The sequence below is a fragment of the Corvus kubaryi genome, unplaced genomic scaffold, assembly GCF_017639235.1.
Source record: "Corvus kubaryi isolate FWS band 111438036 unplaced genomic scaffold, C.kubaryi_AGA036_p1.0 37392, whole genome shotgun sequence".
In the NCBI taxonomy this organism is placed as follows: domain Eukaryota; kingdom Metazoa; phylum Chordata; class Aves; order Passeriformes; family Corvidae; genus Corvus; species Corvus kubaryi.
The window spans coordinates 292,538-315,342 of NW_024581131.1; the positions used below are offsets into that span (position 1 = coordinate 292,538).

The 22,805-nt window shown below is 37.1% G+C and overlaps 1 protein-coding gene across 6 annotated transcripts in view; it reads left to right on the top strand.

Annotated features, from left to right (window-relative positions):
• Positions 1–22,805, top strand: part of SBF2 (SET binding factor 2) — a 235,244-nt gene that overhangs the window by 120,316 nt on the left and 92,123 nt on the right. For all 6 annotated transcript variants that reach the window (XM_042038399.1, XM_042038401.1, XM_042038403.1 and 3 more), the window contains exons 7-13: positions 15,616–15,748; positions 16,743–16,851; positions 17,584–17,697; positions 18,500–18,577; positions 20,300–20,413; positions 20,946–21,074; positions 21,784–21,882. In XM_042038399.1, the coding sequence (XP_041894333.1) occupies positions 15,616–15,748; positions 16,743–16,851; positions 17,584–17,697; positions 18,500–18,577; positions 20,300–20,413; positions 20,946–21,074; positions 21,784–21,882 (776 nt within the window). The remainder of the gene's footprint in view (positions 1–15,615; positions 15,749–16,742; positions 16,852–17,583; positions 17,698–18,499; positions 18,578–20,299; positions 20,414–20,945; positions 21,075–21,783; positions 21,883–22,805) is intronic.

Below are 22,805 nucleotides of genomic sequence, written 5' to 3' on the forward strand. Positions count from 1 at the left end.
TGTCACACACATAGGGTTTAATTTAATATCATTAACCACATGTTATTAGAGGGTTAATATATACAGATGGATGTCATGTAAATTCCTAAATCTACTGTAGCAGAGAACTGAAGAGTTTAGAATTTAACCAGGACTCCTAGATTGTTGTGCTAGCAGTCAAAAATCCTCTACCTTTATATTTTGAATTTGTATCATTCCTTATTAGCTCCTGCACACTTTCCAGTATCTATAACCTCAATTTACTCTTTGTCTACCATTTCATCTTTTGTTTCCTGTACTCCATTAGCCTTTTTGCGGTCTGATTTCTGTGATTTTGCTGCTCTTCTGTCTTACTTTCTCCTCCCAACTTCCTGTGAATTTGGAGGTTCTGTCTTTGTTGCTTTTTGGTGGCCTGTAAGAAGTATGAGTCAGTAAGCTTGTGCTTACCAGATGCCCTTTCTAGTCACAGTGCACACAAGGATATGAAGATCAGCAGAAGGAGGGGGAGAGAAAGGGAGATAAGGAATGAAAACTCATTGCTCAGTTTCCTAGTTAGTGATGCTTCAACTGGCCTGAAGAAGGGAGAGACTGAAGAAAGTGCATGGTTGTAAAACTTGGCAAATCTGGTCACGAGAAGCTTACAGGCATACATCCTGCTTCCCTGAAGGGGATCATGCAAGTTCATGGACAAAAGAAAGAGCTGTCTCCCTACTTTTCTGTTGTAGCAGGATTTTCTCTTTTACGAGGCTGTAAGAACTATCAGGAAGAGCTTGTCTAGTGGCCTTGTGTAGGTCCTCTTTTTGTGTCTCCCTATTCTTGGTGTGACAAGGGTGGTGTAGTTGCCTGGGAATGGGCCTGGTAGTAGTTAAGGAATAGGCAACTAAGTGGGCAGGTAGATTTTTTTTAAAGTAAGTACTTGAACACTTTGTAGAAGGCTGCTTTTCCCACCTCCTATTTCTGACCACTGTTTTTTTTCGTTTCTTTGTGTTTTGGGGGCGTTGTTTGGAGTTTTTTCCCATATGTGCCTCAGTTGCCAGCTGATGTATCTAAGTATCTGGCGATACAGCACAATGGTAGAATTGTCTTGTGTCTCTAAGGACCTGAATTAGAAAATGTTTGTGTTTTCATAGTGTACCTCACTTTCCAGAACAGCACAAAATCGCATTCCCGTGTAGGTGGTGGGCTGTCATCATGTTCTTAGTACCAAGACTTGTTAATTCCAAGTTTTTGTTTGGATTTACTAAAAAAAGTTGTTAAGACAGCTACACGTGCCTGTTTGCAATGGTTCTTACCTGAAAAAAGAGGACCAGGAAATACGAACAGACTGTTTTAAATAAATTCTCATTTATTCTCACCTTTCATGTAGTCTTACAAAGAGTTAAAGGCAGCGAATCCAAAAGTATGGTAGAACCTACTGGCTCATCCCTTTGAGAAAGTTTATTTTCCCAAGATAAGGCCTAATCCTTTCCACTGGAGATCACAGCTGAACTTGTCAGAAGTTTTTGTGCTTCTTGGAACAATATTCACACTTGCTCTGTTTCTTTCGCCTGGTTGGAACAGGAGATTAACATGTGTTTGTCTCTACAACCTGGGCAAAAGCTTTCTACTGCTGTTCAGTACTTTAGTGACAGCTGTTATCCCATCCAGTCTCGTGTTCCGGACACAAATATTGACCAGACCATTTGTCAAATAACAACACGTTCAGTTACTTCTCTGCTGGTACAAGTCACTTCATCCTATCTCAATTATTAATAGAAAATTGAAGAGTAGCTAGAAAAATATTTGTCAAGTATATAAATCACCTTTTTAAAAATAGCTCTTTCTTGGAGGAAGGTGGGCAGCAAGACAAAATTTATCACTATGAATAGACACAAAAGTAATTGCAGTGTTTATTTTGAGAAATATTGTGCAATAGTAGCCTCATCACGCTTTTTCTGCTTGGCAGGATAATACTGTGTCAGCAGATGACCCTCCCTGTGTTACCAAGTCCACAGCATATCTGGAAACAGACCTTATTTTTGCTTAGGCGTTAAACTACAGTTGGGAAAAATATCCCCAAAGGTTTTAAGCTTAATAATAAGGAACATCAGTGTTTGACATTTTAAATCATACCTTCTTTTTTTTTTTATTAAAAGAAGCCTAATATATAGGAATAATGTGACAAAAACCAGGCCTGTAGCTGGATCACTAGAAATTATTTAATCAACAAAGGATTAGGTGGAAAAATAGGAATCATAAAGTTGCTTGAAAAAATTGACCATGGTAGCAAGAAGATTTCAGTACTCTTCTATTTCTTCTTGTCTTGTAATAAGATGGTAGATATCTATAGAAGCTTCAAAATGCAGTAGCTTTCTTCAGGCTCAAAGGAGATTTAGGTTATATTTAGGTTATATTTCTCTCCTGTCTCACTGCATTAACTGTACATTCCTAAGTTTCTGCCTTAAGCTCTTTTCTCCAGACTCCAACCCTACTTGGCTTCTCCATACGGGCATTCAGCAGGGATGTATTCAGTCATTTGGATCTGAGACATACATTTCCATTTCCCCAAGAGGCAGGTTTTTCTCAAAGGAAGCCAGGACGAAAAATTAGTGACCTAAGGAGCAAACAAGAAGCTAAGGTTTAACCAGCACTTTTGATTTTTGCGTGTGTCAAGGACTGGTAGCATGAATCACACTGCTAAGCTGAGTAGAACAATTTTGAAAATGAATTTTTCTGAAGAATTTCTCTCTCCTTTCCAAATACTTAATCGAAGACAAAAGAGTTTTCCTTCCTTTCCTTCTTGTTTAGTCTCATATCCGGTCTGTTTTCCTATGTCCTTATTTCCCCTGTTCTGTTTTGTTTGCCTGTACTTGTTTTCTTCCTCATGTCTTAAATTCACCACTCAAGTATTTTCAGTAAATCGCATACTGACTTTGTGTTAAAAAGAAGTAATTTTTAAAGTGGCAAAAATGATACTTTGAAGTAATGATACTTCTGGATGAAGACACAAGGTAAGGGTGCTTTGGAATCCAGGGCTGTGTAGAATAGAGATTAAACAGGTGAAAAGCATGAAGATAAGTGGTAATGGTAGGTGGAGCCAGGTTGCTCGGCAAGCTTGTCTTTGATTTGTCCAAACTGTGCTGTAACTGAAAGTGCTAAACATCATTATCCTTCAGCCTTTTCATGTATTTTAAAATATTTTTAACTAGAAATCCTGTATTTACCATTAGGCAGTATATGAAGCCTGTACCATTAGGCAGTATATGAAGCCTGTAAAAGAAGTACTTAAAAGTAATACAATGTAGTTGAAGACTGCAGTGTCATTAAATATCTGTAATTCCAGATATCAAAAGTGATTGATTGATTAAACTTCTGGAGATTATTACAATTGCACAAAATATAAATACTAGGGCAGATGTTTGTGATGATGGCAGAGTTGCTAAGCAGGGAAGTACTTGAGTACAAGCACTTTAAAATGCTCCACTCCAGTATTGATGTATTTTCTTAATGTGACTATTCAATTCCAAATTTCAACATTTTGACTTGAGACTGAGAAGTTCAGAGTGTTCTCTGTCCTTTTGCCCTGCTTGCCTTTCTTTTGCATCAGAGCAGATACTTCTATGATACCACAGAGAGCTACTTAAAATTAAATAATTAATCAACAACAAGCAAGCAAAGAGAAGTGAATTATTTTCCATGGAGTGACACTGACAGAGATGATTTTTGTTGGTTTAAACAATCATGGAGCCAAACCCTGTTACTGTTATATGGTGATAAATCCAGTCAAAACATAATGATGGGATCATATATTAATTGTCATACCTGTTTAGAATTTTTTGAGTTGTGTAATAAAGTGTACAGACATAAAAAAAATGCTGTATTTACTAATTTTTCAGATTTGTTAGAAACTTATGAAGAATGATGGAGGTTTGTTTTGTCCTTAATATAATGAAAATGCTGTAATTTGTTTGGAGGGAAGATCTTAACTGTGGCAGTTAAGAATTTTTTTTTTTTTAAATTATGGTATGCTTCTCCAACTCTGTTTGGAAGTAGATATTTGTACATGCAGAGGGATTTTAAACTGACAGACTTGCACTTTACAGCTTTGGTTAACTCGTGAAAACCACGTTTTTAGGATGGTTCTGTAGTTGTGCCAATGTCATTCAGCAGATGTTCTGCTCTCAGAAGAAATCTGTGCATAGGCTGAGAGTTGAGCAGGCTCTGTCCTTGGTTCTTACAAGTTCTATTTCCTTTGGAAGCTGATGTCAGGGCCCTGGGCAGCCCCCAAGGCCCTCCTGGCAGGGCTGGGCTGTGCTCAAGGCCAGCACTGCTGGGCACAGCTGCGCAACTTTGGCTCAGGGCGTCGAAACATGAGAAAAGGAGGGGCCTGTTGGCCTTGTCTTGGGTGCTGTCCTTAAGCTCAGCCCATGCCCCCATGGCCTGCCCAAGCCACAGTTGTTATGCTGGGCAATGACCTGTCTGACCAGGATCCTCACCCGTGGACTGCACATGCTGGCTTGGTCTCAGGTCATCCTCATGACCTGGGCTTGCCTTGTGGTCACTGTGACTGACCTGGCTGCCATCTCTGGCCCTCACCCTGACCTGGCCATGCTGACCTGGCTCCCTGACTTGACCTCAGAACCTCCTCATCTCTGTGGCCTTGTCTGGCTGACAGAACCAGACCTACCAAACTCATCTTCTCTGGGTACTGCACCCCTTGTTGGTGAGGGCACTGCCCCTTCCTGCCTTGCTCCATATTTGCCTTCTGTTATGGAGCTGTTGATCCCTGGCAGCTGGTGGTTCTTCAGTTTTCACTGCTTACCTTCTAAAAGTCTTGAGCTGGTACTTTGATATTAGTTCTTCACAGTAAGTTGCTAAAAATCAAGCTTTACAAGTCCTACAAGAGATGAAATCATGCACCATGACTTCCTGGTATAATTTGATTCTTGGGAAGAGAACAAGATTTTTAAGATTTTCTTGATCTTAAGACATGAACACTGATCAGTTTCTGTGTTCTGCACTAAAGCTGACTTCATCTGTTAACAATCTTTCCAATGTTTTACCACTTCCCAACACCCTGCCTCAGAAATTACGATGTGAGCTACTGGGGCTATAAACAGTGAAAGTGCCTAGTCTATATAACAACATAAAATATAACCTTACTGTGATAATTAGAAAATACCTATCAAATCAAAAGGAGAAAAACTGCATTATGCTGTGCCTCAAATTAGTTTATTTTTGTGGTAGCTAATTTTTAGACTCACAATACTTGTAGGACATGCTATGCTTTACATTTTTATTCTGAATAAAAAAAATAAAAAGTAACAGTCGCCCTGTTGCTTAAAAAGTGTAGTCTCCTTTAGAAAACATAAATCCCAAAATAAGGTAGGGTCTTAAAGGACTGTTTAAATTGTTGGCCGTATTACAGCTCATACTGGCTTCTAGAGGCTGCTTTTTGAACAGTGTTGGAGTTTTCTGCTGTACTCTATCTTTTTAGTTTACTCCATGTCATAGACCGTATGTATTTACCATTTGCTGCTTTTTACATCAGTATTGTTCAGGGAGAAGTCCAAAGTTACAGAAACAGGTGAGTACCATGAACAGGCTCATATAAAAACATCATGAGTTATTTAAGGCTGGAAGTTAAAAGATGATTTCTAACTGTAGGACAAGAAACGTCCTGAAACACTTTCTGTTGGGAATAGTAATGCAAAGCATTATCAGTACATTTAAGATGAAGCTTCATCAGTTTGGGGTTGTCTCATAAAGCCATGATGGAAAAAGGCTGGACTCTTTCACTGTTTATAGACCCTTCGGTCCTGTATTTCTAAATCCAGGATATATTAAAATACGCAGAATTTTTGCTTTTGACTTCGTTTGTTGACACTTTGAGTAATGTTTTCTGTAATAAAATAACTTCTCATTATTTTAATTCTGGTTTAGGGGAGAAAAAATGTTCAGCCTCTCATGTAATGTATTTTATGCCAAGAGATGACAATACCAAATTACTGTATAAATGGAAAAAGACATTCCTGATGAATATATATGTGTATTTGTATGGCTGGGAGACATTATGAAAGGGTCACTGCACAGTCAGCACGTGAGCTGGCTTATACTTGTTGACTAAGAAAATCCTAGTGTCTTTGACATAGAGCAAGAATATTTTAATATTTCATTATGTAGGGCAGCAAAGGAATGAGAGATTTAATTTGCAGAGCATGTGAAGAGTCCAAATGCAGGCATTTTCAGTACAGTAATACCTATAACAGGGAGTTGCACTAAGGGTTGATGTGGTGCCCTTTCCACATCTTACCTGTGTTATGAGATTTCAGTGATATGAACCAGAAGTTTCTTTACCTCTGTCAGGTTGTTCATACAAACTTCTTACCCAACTCACTCAATTTTGTTCCTTTCCACGAAACATCATGCATCATGTGGTGGGAACATATATAACCTTTGTCGATTTTTAGCAGCATGTGTGATTAAATTAAGACTGTTTTATTGAGGTATATACACTACTAATCAGTCTTTGATCTTAATAAATTATATACTCTCCAGCCTATGGGACCTGGCATCACATGAGTATATGCTTAGTTTTAGGTTAAATCCCACTGGCCAGTGAGCTGCAATTAGCTCCATAACTCAGCCAAAGAGAATTTACCATTCAAGCTTTCCAAGTAGATTTGTGTAGTTCATCAAAGAACAAATGATTATGAAGGGATTTGATGTGGCATTTACTGCTAATGGGCCCTTACTGCTGCAACAGCAGAACACAAGGAAAGTGTTCTTTTAGATGCTGTTGGAAATAAAAGGACATTGTCATAGTGAATTTTATACAGGGACTCTTCTGCACTTCCAAGTAAAGGCATTTTGTGGACAGTCACTGAGGCTTCATTTCCCCAGCAGCATACACTGCCAGGCAGATGGTCCTGTCTGGAATGTCTACTTCCAGTTGCACAGTGCTGCCACATCTCCTTTGCTTGACTCAGCTGTGCTGAACAGTTTTATCTCACCACGTTAACAGAAAATATTTGGAGGGTGGAAGGAGAGAGAGTCCCATCTGTCTTCTGTCAGCAGTCTCAGGTGGTTTGATGCTGTGGTTAAATCAGACCAATGGCCAAGTGCTGCGGTGAGAACAGACCAATCCCTCTGCCAGCTTGAACTTGCTCACTCTTGTGAGCTTTGCTGCAGGTGTAGGGAAAGCAGCAGCAGCAACCCTGTCAGAGAGAGCCATTAGGGCAGATTCCAGTCAGGGAATACCAAACTATTCCTTGTACATCCTGCTCAGTGTTTCTGTTTGCTTGACACGTGGGATACACTGGGAGCTTGGTCAGTGTCCCCTGAGATGCTGCTGCTGTGGTGACAGCTGGCAGAAGGCAGGAGTCTGGAATGACTTGGAGGCACTGTATTTCTTATATCCAATATTTCTTGCAGAGTACACTGTTTTTCAGCAGAGCAAAGCACACGACATAAGATGCTCATTTACTTTATATCCACTGTGAACTTGTAATTCTCTTTTAATGAGGCAAGCTGTGCCGTAGTTTATTTTAAGCAAATTATAAATCTGAGAAAGAAGAGTTATCTGACATAAGTAAATAAACTTGAAGCTGTGTATATGATAAAGTGCTGTAGTTAATGAGCTGTTTTTTTAAAAGGAAACATTTCAAATAAGAGAAAAAATAAAATTACGGTATGCTCTATAACGATTCAATGAAATTTATTTAAACTATTGGGTGAAAATTTGTTTTGGGATATTTGAGAAGAGAGTAATTTCCTATTTACAGCAGGGCTTCAGAAAACACCTCTGAGAAGGTGTTTTCTCAGAAAGACTGTAAATAAGTTATTGTTTTCCAGAGATGAGAAAAATGTAAATTCCAAAAAGCAAGTATCTAGTAATGGGCAAACAGATTTCAGAAAGGCAAAAGAAGTTTATTTCTGCTTATAGAAAATACTGAAATGGAGCCTACTGGGAACAGCTTGCTTTTCTTTCGATTTTTGCTGGTATGAGTGCAGGCAGAACTTTTTTCACTATTCCGAAGGAGGCTTGGTAGCTATTGAATCATAAGAGCTTGCAAAACTATAATTTCTGAACTTTAGTGTTAATACTTGTGGTGAGAGGAAAAGAAAAATGGTTCTATAGACATTTGCTTCCATATATTTGTTTTTGTAAATTAATATATAAAGTTTTGCTCTCTAATTGTAGTTTGGGCTGAAGTATCTCTATATTAGGAAGTCAGGAAAATCTCAGAGAATTTGACAAAGAATTACTTACTGTGTGTTCTTTATATCATATATGCAATATTAACTATGCCACTGAAAATAATAGCAAACATTTGCGACAGTAATTCACTCAGCCTTGTAACAAAGCCTTCTGTCCTCAGTCGTCTCAAGCCTTTTGTTGTGTGGGTTCTTGGGACTCTTGGAGAATGGAGTTTGGAAGTACAAGCTGTTACGTTGTTGTTTGACTTGTTCATCCTAAGAATTGAGTCTTTATATCTTGACAAAGAATTGGTAAATGTTTTGAAGAGAATCCAGGCATGATCTTTAAAGAAAATAAAGTGATTTTTTATATTTTTCATGGTTACGGTGTTTCACCGTATTCACTCAATTCTTCAATTGAATATTCGTCCTTTTATGCTCCATGAATATCAGCCAATGGTGGCTGAAGATTGCTCTAACAGAATATCCTGATCAGCCACATCTGTTCTTGTTGTCTTTGCATTTATTTGGTTATGTTAAAATAATGTTTCTGTAGTTGCATTCCTTGAGAAAGACTTTGTAGTCCTTAGACAGGAAACAGGTATGTTTGCAGTTTCTTGTGTATCCTTGACCATTTTTCCTGTGTACAGTTCAAGAATGACAATACTTTTCTCATTCTTAGCTATTTACTTTCTAAGGATCCTAATGGTATTACCCTCACTCTGAATTGTTTTGTTAAAAAACGTTTTCTTCTGCTTTAAGCGAATCCAGACAAATTATGAAATCTTAAAAACAAATCAGGTGGTTCAGAAATATTTAATGCTCCTTCTGAATTGTAAAATGTTTGTTGGTGGCTGAACAGAATCCTCCTTTACTTCCTACCATCTATGAATCAATTTGCAGAGATGGTAAACTTCTCTAGTTTTGATTACTTAAATACCTCAGCAGTTGCAAATAATTTCTCAAATCTCAATTTTAGTTTTGCTATTAGAGTACAGAGAGATAATTTTGGCTAATCAAACTGCTATAAATAATTTTTATAACATGCACTTATTTTTTCAACATATCTTTTGATGTATGTGGGAAAAAAGGTTTTGCAAAATATTTGGTTCAAACAATAAAATCATCATTCTTGAAAGGGCAATTCTAAAGAATGAATGAAAGAAAGTCACCTATAAAAATTTCTAGAAACGTGGGAATATTTCAGTAGCACTCTCCCCCACCTCTACTCATGGAAACTGGGCAGCATTTCAATTCATTAGTGTGTATCCATTATCCCAGTCCACTCAAAATTATTTTGCAGAATTTCGTTGAGTTTCTGTTAGTGTGGACCTGTGAGGGTTTCACAGAAATTCTGTATCCTGATATTAATAATTATATAGGTAATTAGCAATTAGTACTCAGATTACTTGTAATTATGAAGGATTACTGTTTGCCTTTATTTATTATTTTTTTCAGGGTTGGAATAGTAGGTATTTATGGGATAAATATCCAAAACCAAATAGCTTCCTATTTTAATTACCTTTCTAGATAACTAAACAAGTAAGCAGAAGATGAGATGTGAAATCAGACATGAAATAAAATCATATTTCAGCAGAACAGACTATTACTCAAATGATAACACCTGCACAGATATAAAGAACACACAGAGAGCAAAACCTTCTGGTGTAATCTGGTAGTAAACAGTTCAATATTTAGAAATAGTGCTTGCCACCCTCCTTGTAGGAAAAGATGTTAGTCTCATATTTGATTTCTGTGAAGATTCTTCCCCTTAACTAAACTGACTTTTTGTAGCATCTATCAAACATAACCTGTTTATATGGCCCAGACATACAATCAGTAGCAAACTTTTAGCTGGTAATGCAGGTTATGTTTGTGTAATTCAACTTGCTGCCTTTATGTAAAACTGGCATTTACTTCCCTGCCACATGAATACTTTCTGTATATGAAAGGGTTATTTGTCTGGTTTACCTTTTTTTGTCTTTTCTGCTTTGTCAAGAAAATTCACATAACACAGTCATATTAATCTCGAGCTTATCAGTCTCCCTTTGGATATGTAAAGCTTAAAATATGCATAAGAAATGGTATTGCACTTCTCTTTTTCAGGGGTGAAAACCTTATTATCTAAATCTTCTCTTAATAATTGTCTTTAGCTTTATCATTGTCTCTGAAAAAAAAATTACTGATCATGTTCTCTCAGTGTACTGGCAGGGTTGTATTTGGAGGCTCAAGAAAGCCAAATGGCTTTTGGTGCTTCTTTAAGTAGGTCTGCTGAGGGATTTAATGAAATTGGCAATAATGGAGTGATATCAACATGCAGATGACAGACAGACTGACTGTTTTCCTAAATAGATTGTATGCTGTGCTTAATCCCTGTTTCTTTGTGCCTGTGTAATTTATGGTTTGGAGCACAACCATCTGCTTGACTCCGTGCAGACAGAACAGAGTGGATACTGTCGAACTTTGGGGGAGTGATAGCTGTAGGAATATTTATCCATCAGCTGAAGACATCTTTTTTATAAATATCTCCTCATTGTCACAGTCTCTTTGATATGCTTTTAATGATCAGTTGTCTTTCATGGTGTTTATACCAGAATCTTTCTATATGTTTCCTCTTCCCACCCTCCCCCAACACTGCTTTGCAGGGCAGTCTTCATTCCACCTTCTCAACAAAGAGCATGCAGAATTCATGGTTCAGATTCTGCATTGCCTTCAGTTCAGTTCCCAAATCAAAAGTGCATCTCTGAAAATGGAGGTTGGCTTCATTACTGCATGTCACACCCGTGTTTCCTTCTGTGGGCTCAGAAATGGGGATGAATTTGTGAAATGCTGGATTCTTTGAGGGCGTCTCAGCTGAAGGCTCCGTGCTGTAGGGATTGCTTCTCCTCCTCTTGAGTCTGACAAAGCCCAAATAAGTTAATCTCTTGGGGTACTCATCTGACTCATGTCCTCTGGTGCCCAGCCAAAAAGCAGGATAAATTAACCCTCCCAAAGCTCTCTGCTGGCACAGCCACATTGCTCCCCATTTGTGAGCAAGCTTGGCTATAGTTTAATCATGTAGTGTGCAGTCCTAAAAACCGACCTGCATACTTTCCTAAATGCAAATTGATCCTGAGCTGAGTGACGTAGCAATCTTTTGGGTATCACTCTGTGTAATTGATTTGAGATTTTTGGGTGGACAAATGAATGTAATTTGGCAAGGATTACCTATGTGAGTATTGAGTACAGTTGTTGCCCCTTATTTACTAGTTAAGCTTGTATTTTGGTCATTAGCAGAGCTATGCAGCCACATCTAAAAATAAATATGAAAAGAGTTTTGTTTTTCTCTACTCTTTTCTTAGTTATCTTTAGAGCTTGACACTGCCTGGCACAGAACCTGTACTATGCAGTCTCCAGTGGCCTTTCAGAAAGGCTTTTCAGGCTTTGTTGACCCATTTCCTGGATTAGTCTGGCTAAGTTATGGATTATTTTGTCTATTAAGCTTTTTCTTGTGTCCAGTAATTCAAGAATGGCGTATTGGCATAATAATGTATTCAACTAGTTGAGTTTCTGAATCCATGTTTGTAACTCTTTACAAAAGTCTGAAGAAGCAAGTGATAATATTTTGATTTCATGCAATATAGAAGACAGTAACTTGTCAAGTACACTTTGTGTTTGGTGGTTTTTTTTAATCATGCTTAAATAAGTACTTAAATTCTAGAACAACAGGAAGCAGGCAGAATGATACATTTGTTGATGGAGGATGTCAGATAATTTAGTACAAATTACAGATTCTTTAAATACTTGAAAACAGTGAAGGTCAGGAAGCCTCCATTCAAAATTTTCCAGCGTATGTATAATATTTTACAGGATGTCTGTCTGTAGACAGCAAAAGAATAATCTGTAAAAATCAACTTGTTTGTTGTTTTTCATGTTGTCTATTTATGCCCTGACAAATGAGCATCGGATGTAGTGTGGAGTCTGCAGACCAGCAGAGGGTTCAAGGTTACAGACAGACACGATTGTGTCTTGTAGCACGAGGAAACTGGGCTCAGGCTGTCATTTGGAATGGTTTGTTTTCAGTAAACAGCTTGTAAGGCTTGAAACAACACCTTGGTGGCTTCCTCAAATAATTTGATCAATGGCTCAAATGGTTTAGAAAAGGAAAGTGATCAAAAGTTGTACTATTTATAATTTATTTGATTCTATCAGACAAAGGTTTTCCTCACAGTCGTTATGCTGCTGATATTCCTGAAAAGATGTATTTCGAAGTGTGGAGCAATAATTTTGTATTGAGTTAGTGGCCGTCATCTTGAAAATAAGACAATTCCAGATTAGGTGTCTGTATTGTACACTGAATTTTTTTATATTATGTATTTTATATTTTTCTGTATTGCATACAGAGCATTTAGGAAGAGAGAAAGAAAGAAGGAAAGAAAGAGGGAGAGAGAAGGAAAACACTGGTACAAATAAACTGTGTGGGCTCTGTAAGATTTCAGCCAGTGGAAGTGGTTGGCCTGGGTTTTATTGTCCAAGTGTGTTAGATTCTCTGAAATTTCGTCTCTTCCATAAGTTCTGCAAATAAAGCAACGTTTTCCTCTAGCTCAGCAAAGCTGAGGCTGAATCAGGTGCATTCATATCACAGTAAACATTTCAAATTCACCTTCCATGCCCAGTTAAAGTGTAGTGAACTTCTGGGAGACCAACTCCCAGATGTAATGTTTGAAGTATGTATTCCGCTGTGGGACATCAAGTTCTTCTGTGGGAAATAGTTGCTGAAAGTAGTCATCTTTAATTATATCCACGCTAATTAAGATGCACTGAGAAATGCCTCTGTGGAGTGCAAGCTGAAGCTTTATCTGTGACCACTACTATGCAGCAAAAACCAGACTTAATTTCCCTAGTGAAACTACGAAAGCCTCACAAAATGTACCATCACTGCTTAGTAATTTAAACTTTGTGTTCCACTGACTGGACATCCAGAACTTCATGTAAACTGAAGATGCTGACAAAATCCATTTCTTACAGTGGTAAAAATAGATAATAATCAGAGATACAGTTTAACACTACACATGAAGATTACCTTTATTATTTATACAAAAGTGTGTCATTTTAGTAGTCCTTAAGAGACAGTGTGATCTATGTCCAGTGTGTTCAAATACTATGAAGTACTTGCAGGTGTCCTCTTTCTACATAAGCAAAATTCTGATTTCCCCTTCATTTTTTGCAAAAGTGTTCAGTTATTATGTGCTCTGGAAAATTGTGTGTTGTTTTGGTATCTGATGAGAAAGCCTGTATTCGGAAGAGATTTGAAATTAAAAATGCTGATACTGGGTAAGTTTTATGCCTTCTAAAGGTGTTAGAATTAAAATATTCTTGAATCATCATCATTCACAGGAAAATAATATCATATGGCTAAAAAGGCTGGGTTTTTTACACAGCTTGGTTTCAATTGAATCTTCTCAGTAGATGAATGTTCTAATTCCTTGCAAGACAAAGTTTAAAGTCAGTAAATCCAGAAAATATTTTAGAACTCTTACCTTTCAGAACTCAGGTTTGGGTTTTAAGATGTGCAGAATGGAAAACCATCTCTTTGAGGAATTTTCAATTATAGGTATTTTGATGACAGGAAGGGCTTTTTTAGAGCATTTCATTGTACCGAATGGTTTGAATATTTGTGAGGTTTTTTTGGTATTATTTTCCTTGGTAATACCTGCCAAAACATTATAGGTTTTTAGGGGCCTGTTTGAGAAGCTTCGTACTTGATTGTAGGAAAAAATTGTCAGATGTTTAAAAAATATGTATTTCTAAATGTCTTGAGACATTTGGCGTGGAGTGAAAGTGTGAGAAGCCCAGTTGTCATGAAAACAAAAACTTAGTTTAAAACAAAAGTATGTCCAAAATATTCTTTAAAATTTTCTGGGAGAAGAACAAGGGCAGTTTTGCATAAAAGGGTCAGTTTGAGTTTTTAAATTCTTACTGAGGTTTTTTTCAAGCAGGCAGCACTTTCTAACCTTGTGTTCAAAGAAGTACATACCCCTTGTGCATGCACACAAGAAAGGACACTATTTCCAGTTCCCTTCTAACCATTCACTGCTGGGTGCTGTTTCATTCACATGAGGAAACAAATTGGCCTTTTTATCATCATCTTTACCATGTGTATTACCAAGCAGTTTGTTTTCTACTAGCACAATATTAACTATGCCACTGAAAATAATAGCAAACATTTGCGACAGTAATTCACTCAGCCTTGTAACAAAGCCTTCTGTCCTCAGTCGTCTCAAGCCTCTCGTTGTGTGGGTTCTTAGGACTCTTGGAGAACGGAGTTTGGAAGTACAAGCTGTTACGTTGTTGTTTGACTTGTTCATCCTAAGAATTGAGTCTTCTTTTTGCAAACAGCACTCTCCAAATCCTTGTCCCCCTGTGCTTATGAACTGAGCTTTACTCCAGCCAAGACAATTTGCATACATCGTGGAAGAAAAGTGATTTGTCAAAACATGTAATAAAAATTACTTTAAAAACCCAAAGTGTTAATTATCATATGAATATAGTGGCTCTCCATAGTCACACTTCTTTTTGGGGGACATTATTGCAAGATAAGCAGTAGCTTTGGGAAGGTAATACAGGCTGTCTTACTGATAACACAAGCCATGTCCTCAGGGAAACATCATACATTCCAGCATATTTCAGGAAATTTCATAAATTTCAGCATATCTTACATGTGTCAGGCATGTCTGCTTCTCAGGATGGGACTTTTTTTTTAAAGGAAATATATTTTTGGTTTTCCCTGAAAGCACATGGCTTTGTCTCCTAGGTAAATTGTACTGTCTTAAAAAAGCCCAAAAACCATCCCATCATCTGATTCATGAGTCTTACCCTAAATCTAGTGGGACTTTTTAAAACATTCAGGTCTTCCTTAAAGTATCTTTATAATGACACCTACTCTCTTACTGCCCTCTTTTAACCTCATGACTCCTGGAATGCTCTCCACGGATAAAGTATGAATATATTCACTAGGAATCTTGTAATTTTCTTTGGAACTTGGCAGTATGATTTTATTTTTTTTCCCCCTGCTTGGAGATACAAAGAGGTTTAGAAGTTAAGCCTGGATCTGTGACCAGGGTTGAGTACTGGATACACAGAAGGCTGTGCAGAAGATGCACATAATACTGTTTGAAGACATTATTAAGCATTGCTAGGATTTGTGCTGAGAAGTAGAAGTCCTTTCAAGTGGTATTGAAAGAGAGATGTAATACAGTATATTTGCAGCATAGAAATACATTCAGATGGTATTTTAGCAACCTGAAAAACAGAAGGACAGTGCAGTAGTTAAATAAAAGGTAGAAAAACTTGGAACTTGGCAATTTATGCATTTTCATATGCTTTTTGAAAATCCCTCCAGAAAATGGTACATTTTAATGTTTGGGGTTTTTTTTGGCATGTTGTTACAGTTATTTCTTATTGTTTTATCTTTTTAAGGAATCCAAAATGTACTCAGCTTATTCTGTGCCGTGCTTACAGAAAATAAGGTTCTCTTTCACTCAGCAAGTTTTCAAAGGCTCAGTGATGCCTGTAGGGCTCTGGAGTCTTTGATGTTTCCCCTCAAATACAGGTGAGTTAATATTGGGTTCTTTGAATTCATTAACTAATTTTATAACTAATTTTGTAACTTATATTACATTGTCCCAAAGAAAAGGAGTTGTGCTATATTTGTTCAAATAAGCAAAGCTATTCATGATCATATATACAAGTCCTAGTCCGTACACATCATTAATAAAAATCTGTTTGCATCATGGCACTGGAAACAATTAAGGGAGAAACATCCCTCCTGCAAATGTAGGGTAGAAACACTACTCACAACCCTAAAGATTCTGTGGTGCAAAGATAGCAGCTTCAGTACTGTGTATCAGAGTTTTAAGTCACTGACAAATGTCCACCAGAGAATGAATTTAAGTCCACAGACTGATCCTCTCTTATGAGCCACAGGTGGATCCAACATTATGCAATGGAAAGCTTCATGTCAGTCGATTTGGTTTCTTTAGGAAGAAGACATCTAATTCTGACTCACATGTTTTAGGCCATGCTTATATTTTAATAGCTTGTTTTATTTAAAATATTTCAGAGATAGGCTTCTTTTTAATATAGAATAAGAAGGAAAAACTGGAAGTTGAGTTTTGGAATATGTTTCTTAATGTTTAAATAGTAATGAATGTAAACTTGTAATAACTGTAAATTAGGTGTGGAAATGCATTGATCAATTTAGATCCAGCTCTTGATGTTGCTTTGATGAGCACGCTGAGTTTCTTAAATTATCAAACCAAGTAAACAATACTTGAAATAGTTTTCTATGCATAATGTTTAGTTGTCATTTCAATATGAAAGAAAAATATTTCCTTAAAAGCTTGATTATTAATGATATTTTATCAAAGGCTGAAATGTAGGTAAATGGCCAAAACCGAATCATGTTTTTTAAATGAAGGTATTATCCATAACTGTAGTGTCCCTGATTACCAACAGGAAGATTATAATTTTTTTTAAGAAAAAAGTTGCCCTGTGTGAAAGGATAGTCAGAAGCTTTTATTCTATTTTATTTGTTCTTTTCACAGTTATCCCTATATTCCAATTCTTCCTGCACAGCTACTGGAGGTTCTCAGCTCCCCAACACCTTTCATCATTGGTGTTCATTCTGTCTTTCGCAATGACATTCACGAGCTTGTGAGTATTTGTGCCCACCCACAGTCAGTGCCTGCTCTGGTGCTCAGCTGCAGAGAGCTCCTGAGTGCTTCAGAGATGTTTGTATGAATAATTCACATATGTTCAAAATATTACTGTAGAAAGCAAGGCTAGACAATCAGAAGAAAAAAGAGAAAAGACATCATTTTTTTTGTAAATACATTGAGACTATAAAGTAGAGGAGGGAAATGTTTGATTCTAGTACAGGAGGGGAAGGAATGGATCCATTTCCAGCTTTGTCATCTATTTGTCCTGAGTTTGAGCAATTCAGTTAGGATTTTCAAGTGTGTTCTCAATTGCTGTATTTTACCCTTTTTAAGCATGTCCTCGGAGAAACTGAACCAGGGTTACTTACTAAGAGGTGCTTAGAAACACAAGATTTTACTTATGGGTGCCCTCACTGTGTTCTTTTGCAAACAGCCAGTTAGGTATCTCAAACCTCTGAACACAGACCTGAAACACCGAGAAGCAAAAGTCACTTTTGAAAGTTTAGCCTAATTTCATTTTATTTGGTTTAATTTAATTTTTCATGGCTAGATTCAGTAATAGGAAGTATTTGGAGTATTTCCTGTATCATAAGCATTCTGTGCATTAAAGTTAGTACTGTTCTAATTAGTTTATTCTAACTTATTTGCAGATCATGGAATTTGAAGTGTTATGTTCTTAAGCTATGCTCACTGTGTGCAGTACCAATAATATATTTGTCCCTTGCAGTTAGATGTAATCATAGCAGACCTGGATGGAGGAACAATTAAAATTCCTGAATGTATTCATCTGTCCCAGCTGCCAGAGCCACTGCTACACCAGACTCAAATGGCACTTTCTCTGGTATGTTTGGATAAAATCCCCACTTTCCACCCTCTCACCTATTTGTAATGAATGAAAGATTTCAATATTAAGCTTCCAAACACACTGGAAGTGAGATTTCATAGAATGATTCATGCAACATTCCTGGTTTTAGAAGAGTTTATTCTCTGTAGTTCAAGTTAATCAGTAATTTAAATCTAAAATGTCTTTTCGCTGTTCAAGAGGTAGGGATTTTTCCTTTATAATGATTTTTAATAAGAGTATTTGAGCAGCGTTATTACTGTTTGGTTCTGCTGCCTTTCTGTGGTTATAAATTCATTTCAACTGTACATTTTCTTGAAATTTAACAGATTAATAACCGTTCAGCCTTAAAGTTTATTTGTGTGATGCCCCTATTTCACTATTCAGGAATGATGGATTCTACATTAGGGAATCGCCATAAAGAGTACTTCAGTTTGTCTTTTTGCTATCACTGTAATAAGTTAGAAATCACCTTATTTGGAGGCTTCTGAGCAAATCTTCTTATCTTGAAAAGAAGAATTTTTAGTCTGTTAATCTGTTTCAGCTGAATTGACTCTAAAATCCCTAATGGTATTGATCGGCTTCATGGACTGTGATAGGTTTTGAAAACTAGCTCACATGTAGAAACCTGAAGCTGAGAAGTTAATTCCACCTTTATTTCCATACAGTCTTCACAATTTAACTCAATTTATTACTTGAGGTAGTCCATATCAGTGGATATTAATTTGAGAAAGAAGAAGAAAAAAATTATCTTTTTCTCAGCAAAATGAAGGAAAAAGATTTTGTTTTTGAAATTCTCTAGGTTTTGCATCCTGATTTGGAAACAGCAGATTATGCATTCCCTCCCCCTCGAACAGCTTTGTCACACTCAAAAATGCTGGTAAGATTTCTGTGTTATTTTCTGCTTCTGACTTTCTTGAGTGGAAAACTGTTGAAATTTTAGACTAATGTTCTTTTAAGAATTTGTGTTTGCTTTTCCATGAACTTTATAGTATTATTGGTGGAGCAAAGAAATGCATTTTGCCCTCCAATAACATTCTAATGGGTTAGAGATTTTATAAAATCCAAAAGCCAGTTCACTTTAAGAACACACATTGGGGGGTTTTGTGCAGATCTATTTGAAAATGTTAAACTCTTAGGTGGTACAATGTATTTTTTGTACTTATTTCTTGCTTAAGATTGGGATTTTTAATTGCTGAAGGCAGGGAATGTCATCCAGACGTCATCTAAACTAATGGTAGAATTCTGCTAAGATCTTACTTTGAATAGGGAAGTTATAAATTAATATCATTTTGTATCAAAATAAGAGTTATGTTGAAATCTGAAAGAAATTACCATGTTTTCAAGTAGTTCAAAAAGTCAGGGTACAAGTGGACCTGTTAAAATCCTAGAGAGCAGCAGAAAATGAGCATATCTGTCAGTAAAGTGACCCATACAAAATTTAAGTTAAAAATAGAACAACACTGATCATGTTGCAATGAAGAATAAACAGACATCTAGTAAAATACTCCAGTAATATATTCCAGCTTTATATAATCTTCTATATACCTTTTCTCTTTAAAGTAAGTTACAGGCTGTATTTTGTAAGTTTATATTTGCTTGTTAGTTGGTTTTAGCTGGTTACCTGATAGTAAATACAATATTCTTTGCTGTTAAAATTAGAGTTTATTTAAAACATCTTTTGAGACACCATAAAACCTCAGGTCATAAAACAATTTTTGGGACCTCAGGTTTTTGACATGGCTGCTGAGATAAAATAATAGGGTGGCACAGGATTTGATGTCAGTCTTTAGTGGCATCTGGGCCCCATGGAGATGTCACTGCCCCAAGTCTGCCCCAGCTGTCCACATCAGTTCCATTAACGTGGTAGTGCATATGTAAGCACTCTCTTACTCAAATAAATAAACCAGAAGTTTAAAGACCTACTATTTTAAACTTTTTAAAGTAACTCTGGCTTATTTTGGCAGCAGAAGGTTGGCAAGTGAAGATGTGAGTTGGAAGAGTCCTAGACAAGTAGCTGGGCAAACCTGGAGCAGTCTGCTCATCTGGCAGAGCTTCAGCTGGTGGCTGTGGTGGGATGCTCCAAGCCTGGCTCCTCCAAGCAGCAGTGCCATCTTAGGCTCCTGTTATTCCTTGCTGCCCATGCTCACTCTGAAGACAATGTTTGTGTACTGCTGCAAAGCCACACTTGCTTTAGGGAATAAATCCAGGCTAAAATAGCCTCTTTCCTTTATTTCACATCAGGTCTCTTTCAAAGCAGTTGATTTGTGTGATTCACCAGATCAGCACTCCCCCATTGCCCTGGCATTGCCCAGAGCCCGCGGTGCAGGCATGGGGAAGATCAGCAGGGGTGAGGGATGGCTGTGTACAGAACCTGTCATGGCCATCTGAGGATAGGGCAGGGGAACTTGGTGGTGTTTAAGGTCCCTTCCAGCCCTAACCATTCTATGAGACAACCTCAGACCTCTACGAGTATCTCTGCTTCATGTGCTGCACTGCTACACTGATGAATTTGTAGGCATTTCTCATTTAGTTCTATGCAAGTGTGGAGAAATTTAGGATACGAGGGTGTTTTGACAGCATATTCAATGACTGCTTTCAGGATAAAGAAGTGCGAGCAATCTTCCTTAGGCTGTTTGCACAGCTTTTCCAAGGATACCGGTCCTGTCTTCAGCTGATCAGAATTCATGCTGAGCCAGTCATTCACTTCCATAAGGTAAAGGAGGAGCAGTTATGTGTATTTACAGTATTCCTTTGTGCCATGTTATTCCCACAAGCCTGCCTTTTGAACAAGTGGTAAAGTTTAAAAACGTAAATAAAATTATCTACATGTGGTAAGCATATCATTTTGGCATAGCACAATATCAGCATGTTTTAGTGAGACTAATTACAGGGACAGCGATGAACTGTACAACAGAGTTAACATTTAAATTTAATACAAATAAACATTTGAGGAATCATTGTGGAATTTTGAAAACCTCTGTATGTAATAAGATGACATTGCTTGAAGGTACTAGTTTTTATTACCTGTGAGATTTAAAAAATGTGTGCTTCAACTTTCCATTTCTGAATTTAGGTATAAAAAGATACTGTGTATAGTAAAAGATTTAATTAGAAAGTACCACTTACTAGTATAAGTGATACTGATAGGCTGGTGAAAATGTTTAACTGGTAGTTTGTAAAAGCTGTAGTTGCTTGTAATTTTGATGCTAATAAAAAAGTGCATTTTCTTTCTGTCTTTCTTGCAGGCAGCCTTCTTGGGCCAGCGAGGCTTAATTGAGAATGACTTTCTAACCAAAGTCCTCAATGGAATGGCATTTGCTGGCTTTGTGTCAGAGAGGGGTCCTCCTTTCAGGACCTGTGATCTTTTTGATGAGGTGAAAACCGTTTCTGTATTCCCAAGTAAATTACATTGTACCTGTGGTATTTCAGCATGGGAAAAACTACTGAAATGCTTCTGAATCCCCACTGTTTATTATGTCAAGTTTATACTAATCATCTCAGCTCTTATTTTCTGATAAGGAGATATTTCTAGCTTACTTCCATAAAATTATGCCCCCTCATATGTATGAAGTTAAATAGTTGTATAAACTTTGGTAATGCTGTTCCTATAGTCAGGTCTGCAGCTTCATAATACATAGCATGTGCTAGTACAGAATTATTTTGAGGAATTTAATTATATTCTATGAAATGTTACAAACTCATTGAGAAATATTACATTAAATACATATCCAACAATGCAATGCCATAGTTTTTACTGTGTTGGCTTTGAGTTGAATGTAGAGTAAAAATGGAATTTGATACGAATTCTGTGTTGTAGTAGTAGTACCTATGAGAAATATGGATTGAGGTATAGAAGTGTGAAAAGACTGGTTTAGGTATGCAGGACTTTCTGTCTGGTAACAAACACTGCATATGAAACTGAAAATGTCTCATGTTCCAGAGCAGTGTGACATCACACACTTTTCAGCATTCAGCTTTCTTTCCTTGGTTTCAATTTAAGATTAACATTTCATAACTTAAATAGGAAACAATTTTTTTTAGTTGAATTATCAACATTTTTATTCTTTTTCTTTTAAAAAAAAGTTGGTAGCCTTTGAAGTTGAAAGAATTAAAGCTGAAGAGGGCAATCCACCAAAAATGATAAAGCATGTTAGAGAACTTGCAGAACAGCTCTTCAAAAATGTAAGTTGTCTGTACCTGCTGCATCTGTAGAGTTGAGATGGTAACGTTGAAAATTCTTATTTCTCAGATCCAGTCTCCAGAAAATGGAACTGCCTGCTTGTGGTAGTCGTCATCTACATTGTGGCAAAAAACCCTGGAACTTTTAACGATCTATAATTTTGTAGATGCAAAGGCAATTCAGTGTAGTAGTACTGATTTATTGATGCTAAATATTGATTTACACATACCTACAACTACTTATCTATTTTTAGTGTGTATGCACATAATGTCTATAAACTGCTGTTTTCTCTGCTGCAAGCTGTCCATGCCAAATACATCTCTTTTCTTGCCTCTCAACAGTTTTCCATATGAAAACCATACATCCAATTTGGCATAATGTGTACTTTCAGCAGTTCTTTCCTGCTGTGTGACCCAGTCCCCCTGGTTTGCGTGCTCAGCAAGCACTATTTCATTTTTTACAGCCTGTTTCTTGTACTCTTTAGGTTTCCTACACCACCATTTCCAGTTTCATTTTTGCCTTCATATCATGTTTATTTTACATAGTGCTTTTATAAAATCTCTTACCGTATCTTTAGCTGGTTGTGGTGTGAGTTTTTTTGTTTGTGGGTTTGGGGTTTTTTGTTTGTTTTGGGGTTTGTGGGCTTTTTTGGCATAGGCTGATCTCCCTCCCCCTCACACTTGTGTGGTTATTCAGACTCCACAGAGCATTCATTATCTGTTACACCATCAGCTGACACCTTTGTCACCCTTTCTTTTCTTTGCCCCACTGCCCCAAAACTGTGGTTTACAACTACAGTTCTGTAAAAAACCCCACAAGAACTCCAAATACTGCTAAGTTCTGAGGTGTTTGGGGGTGTCTTTTGGGTTCTGTGTGTCTTTTCTGATGATGAGATTTATTTATACCATTGTGACTGACCTGCTCC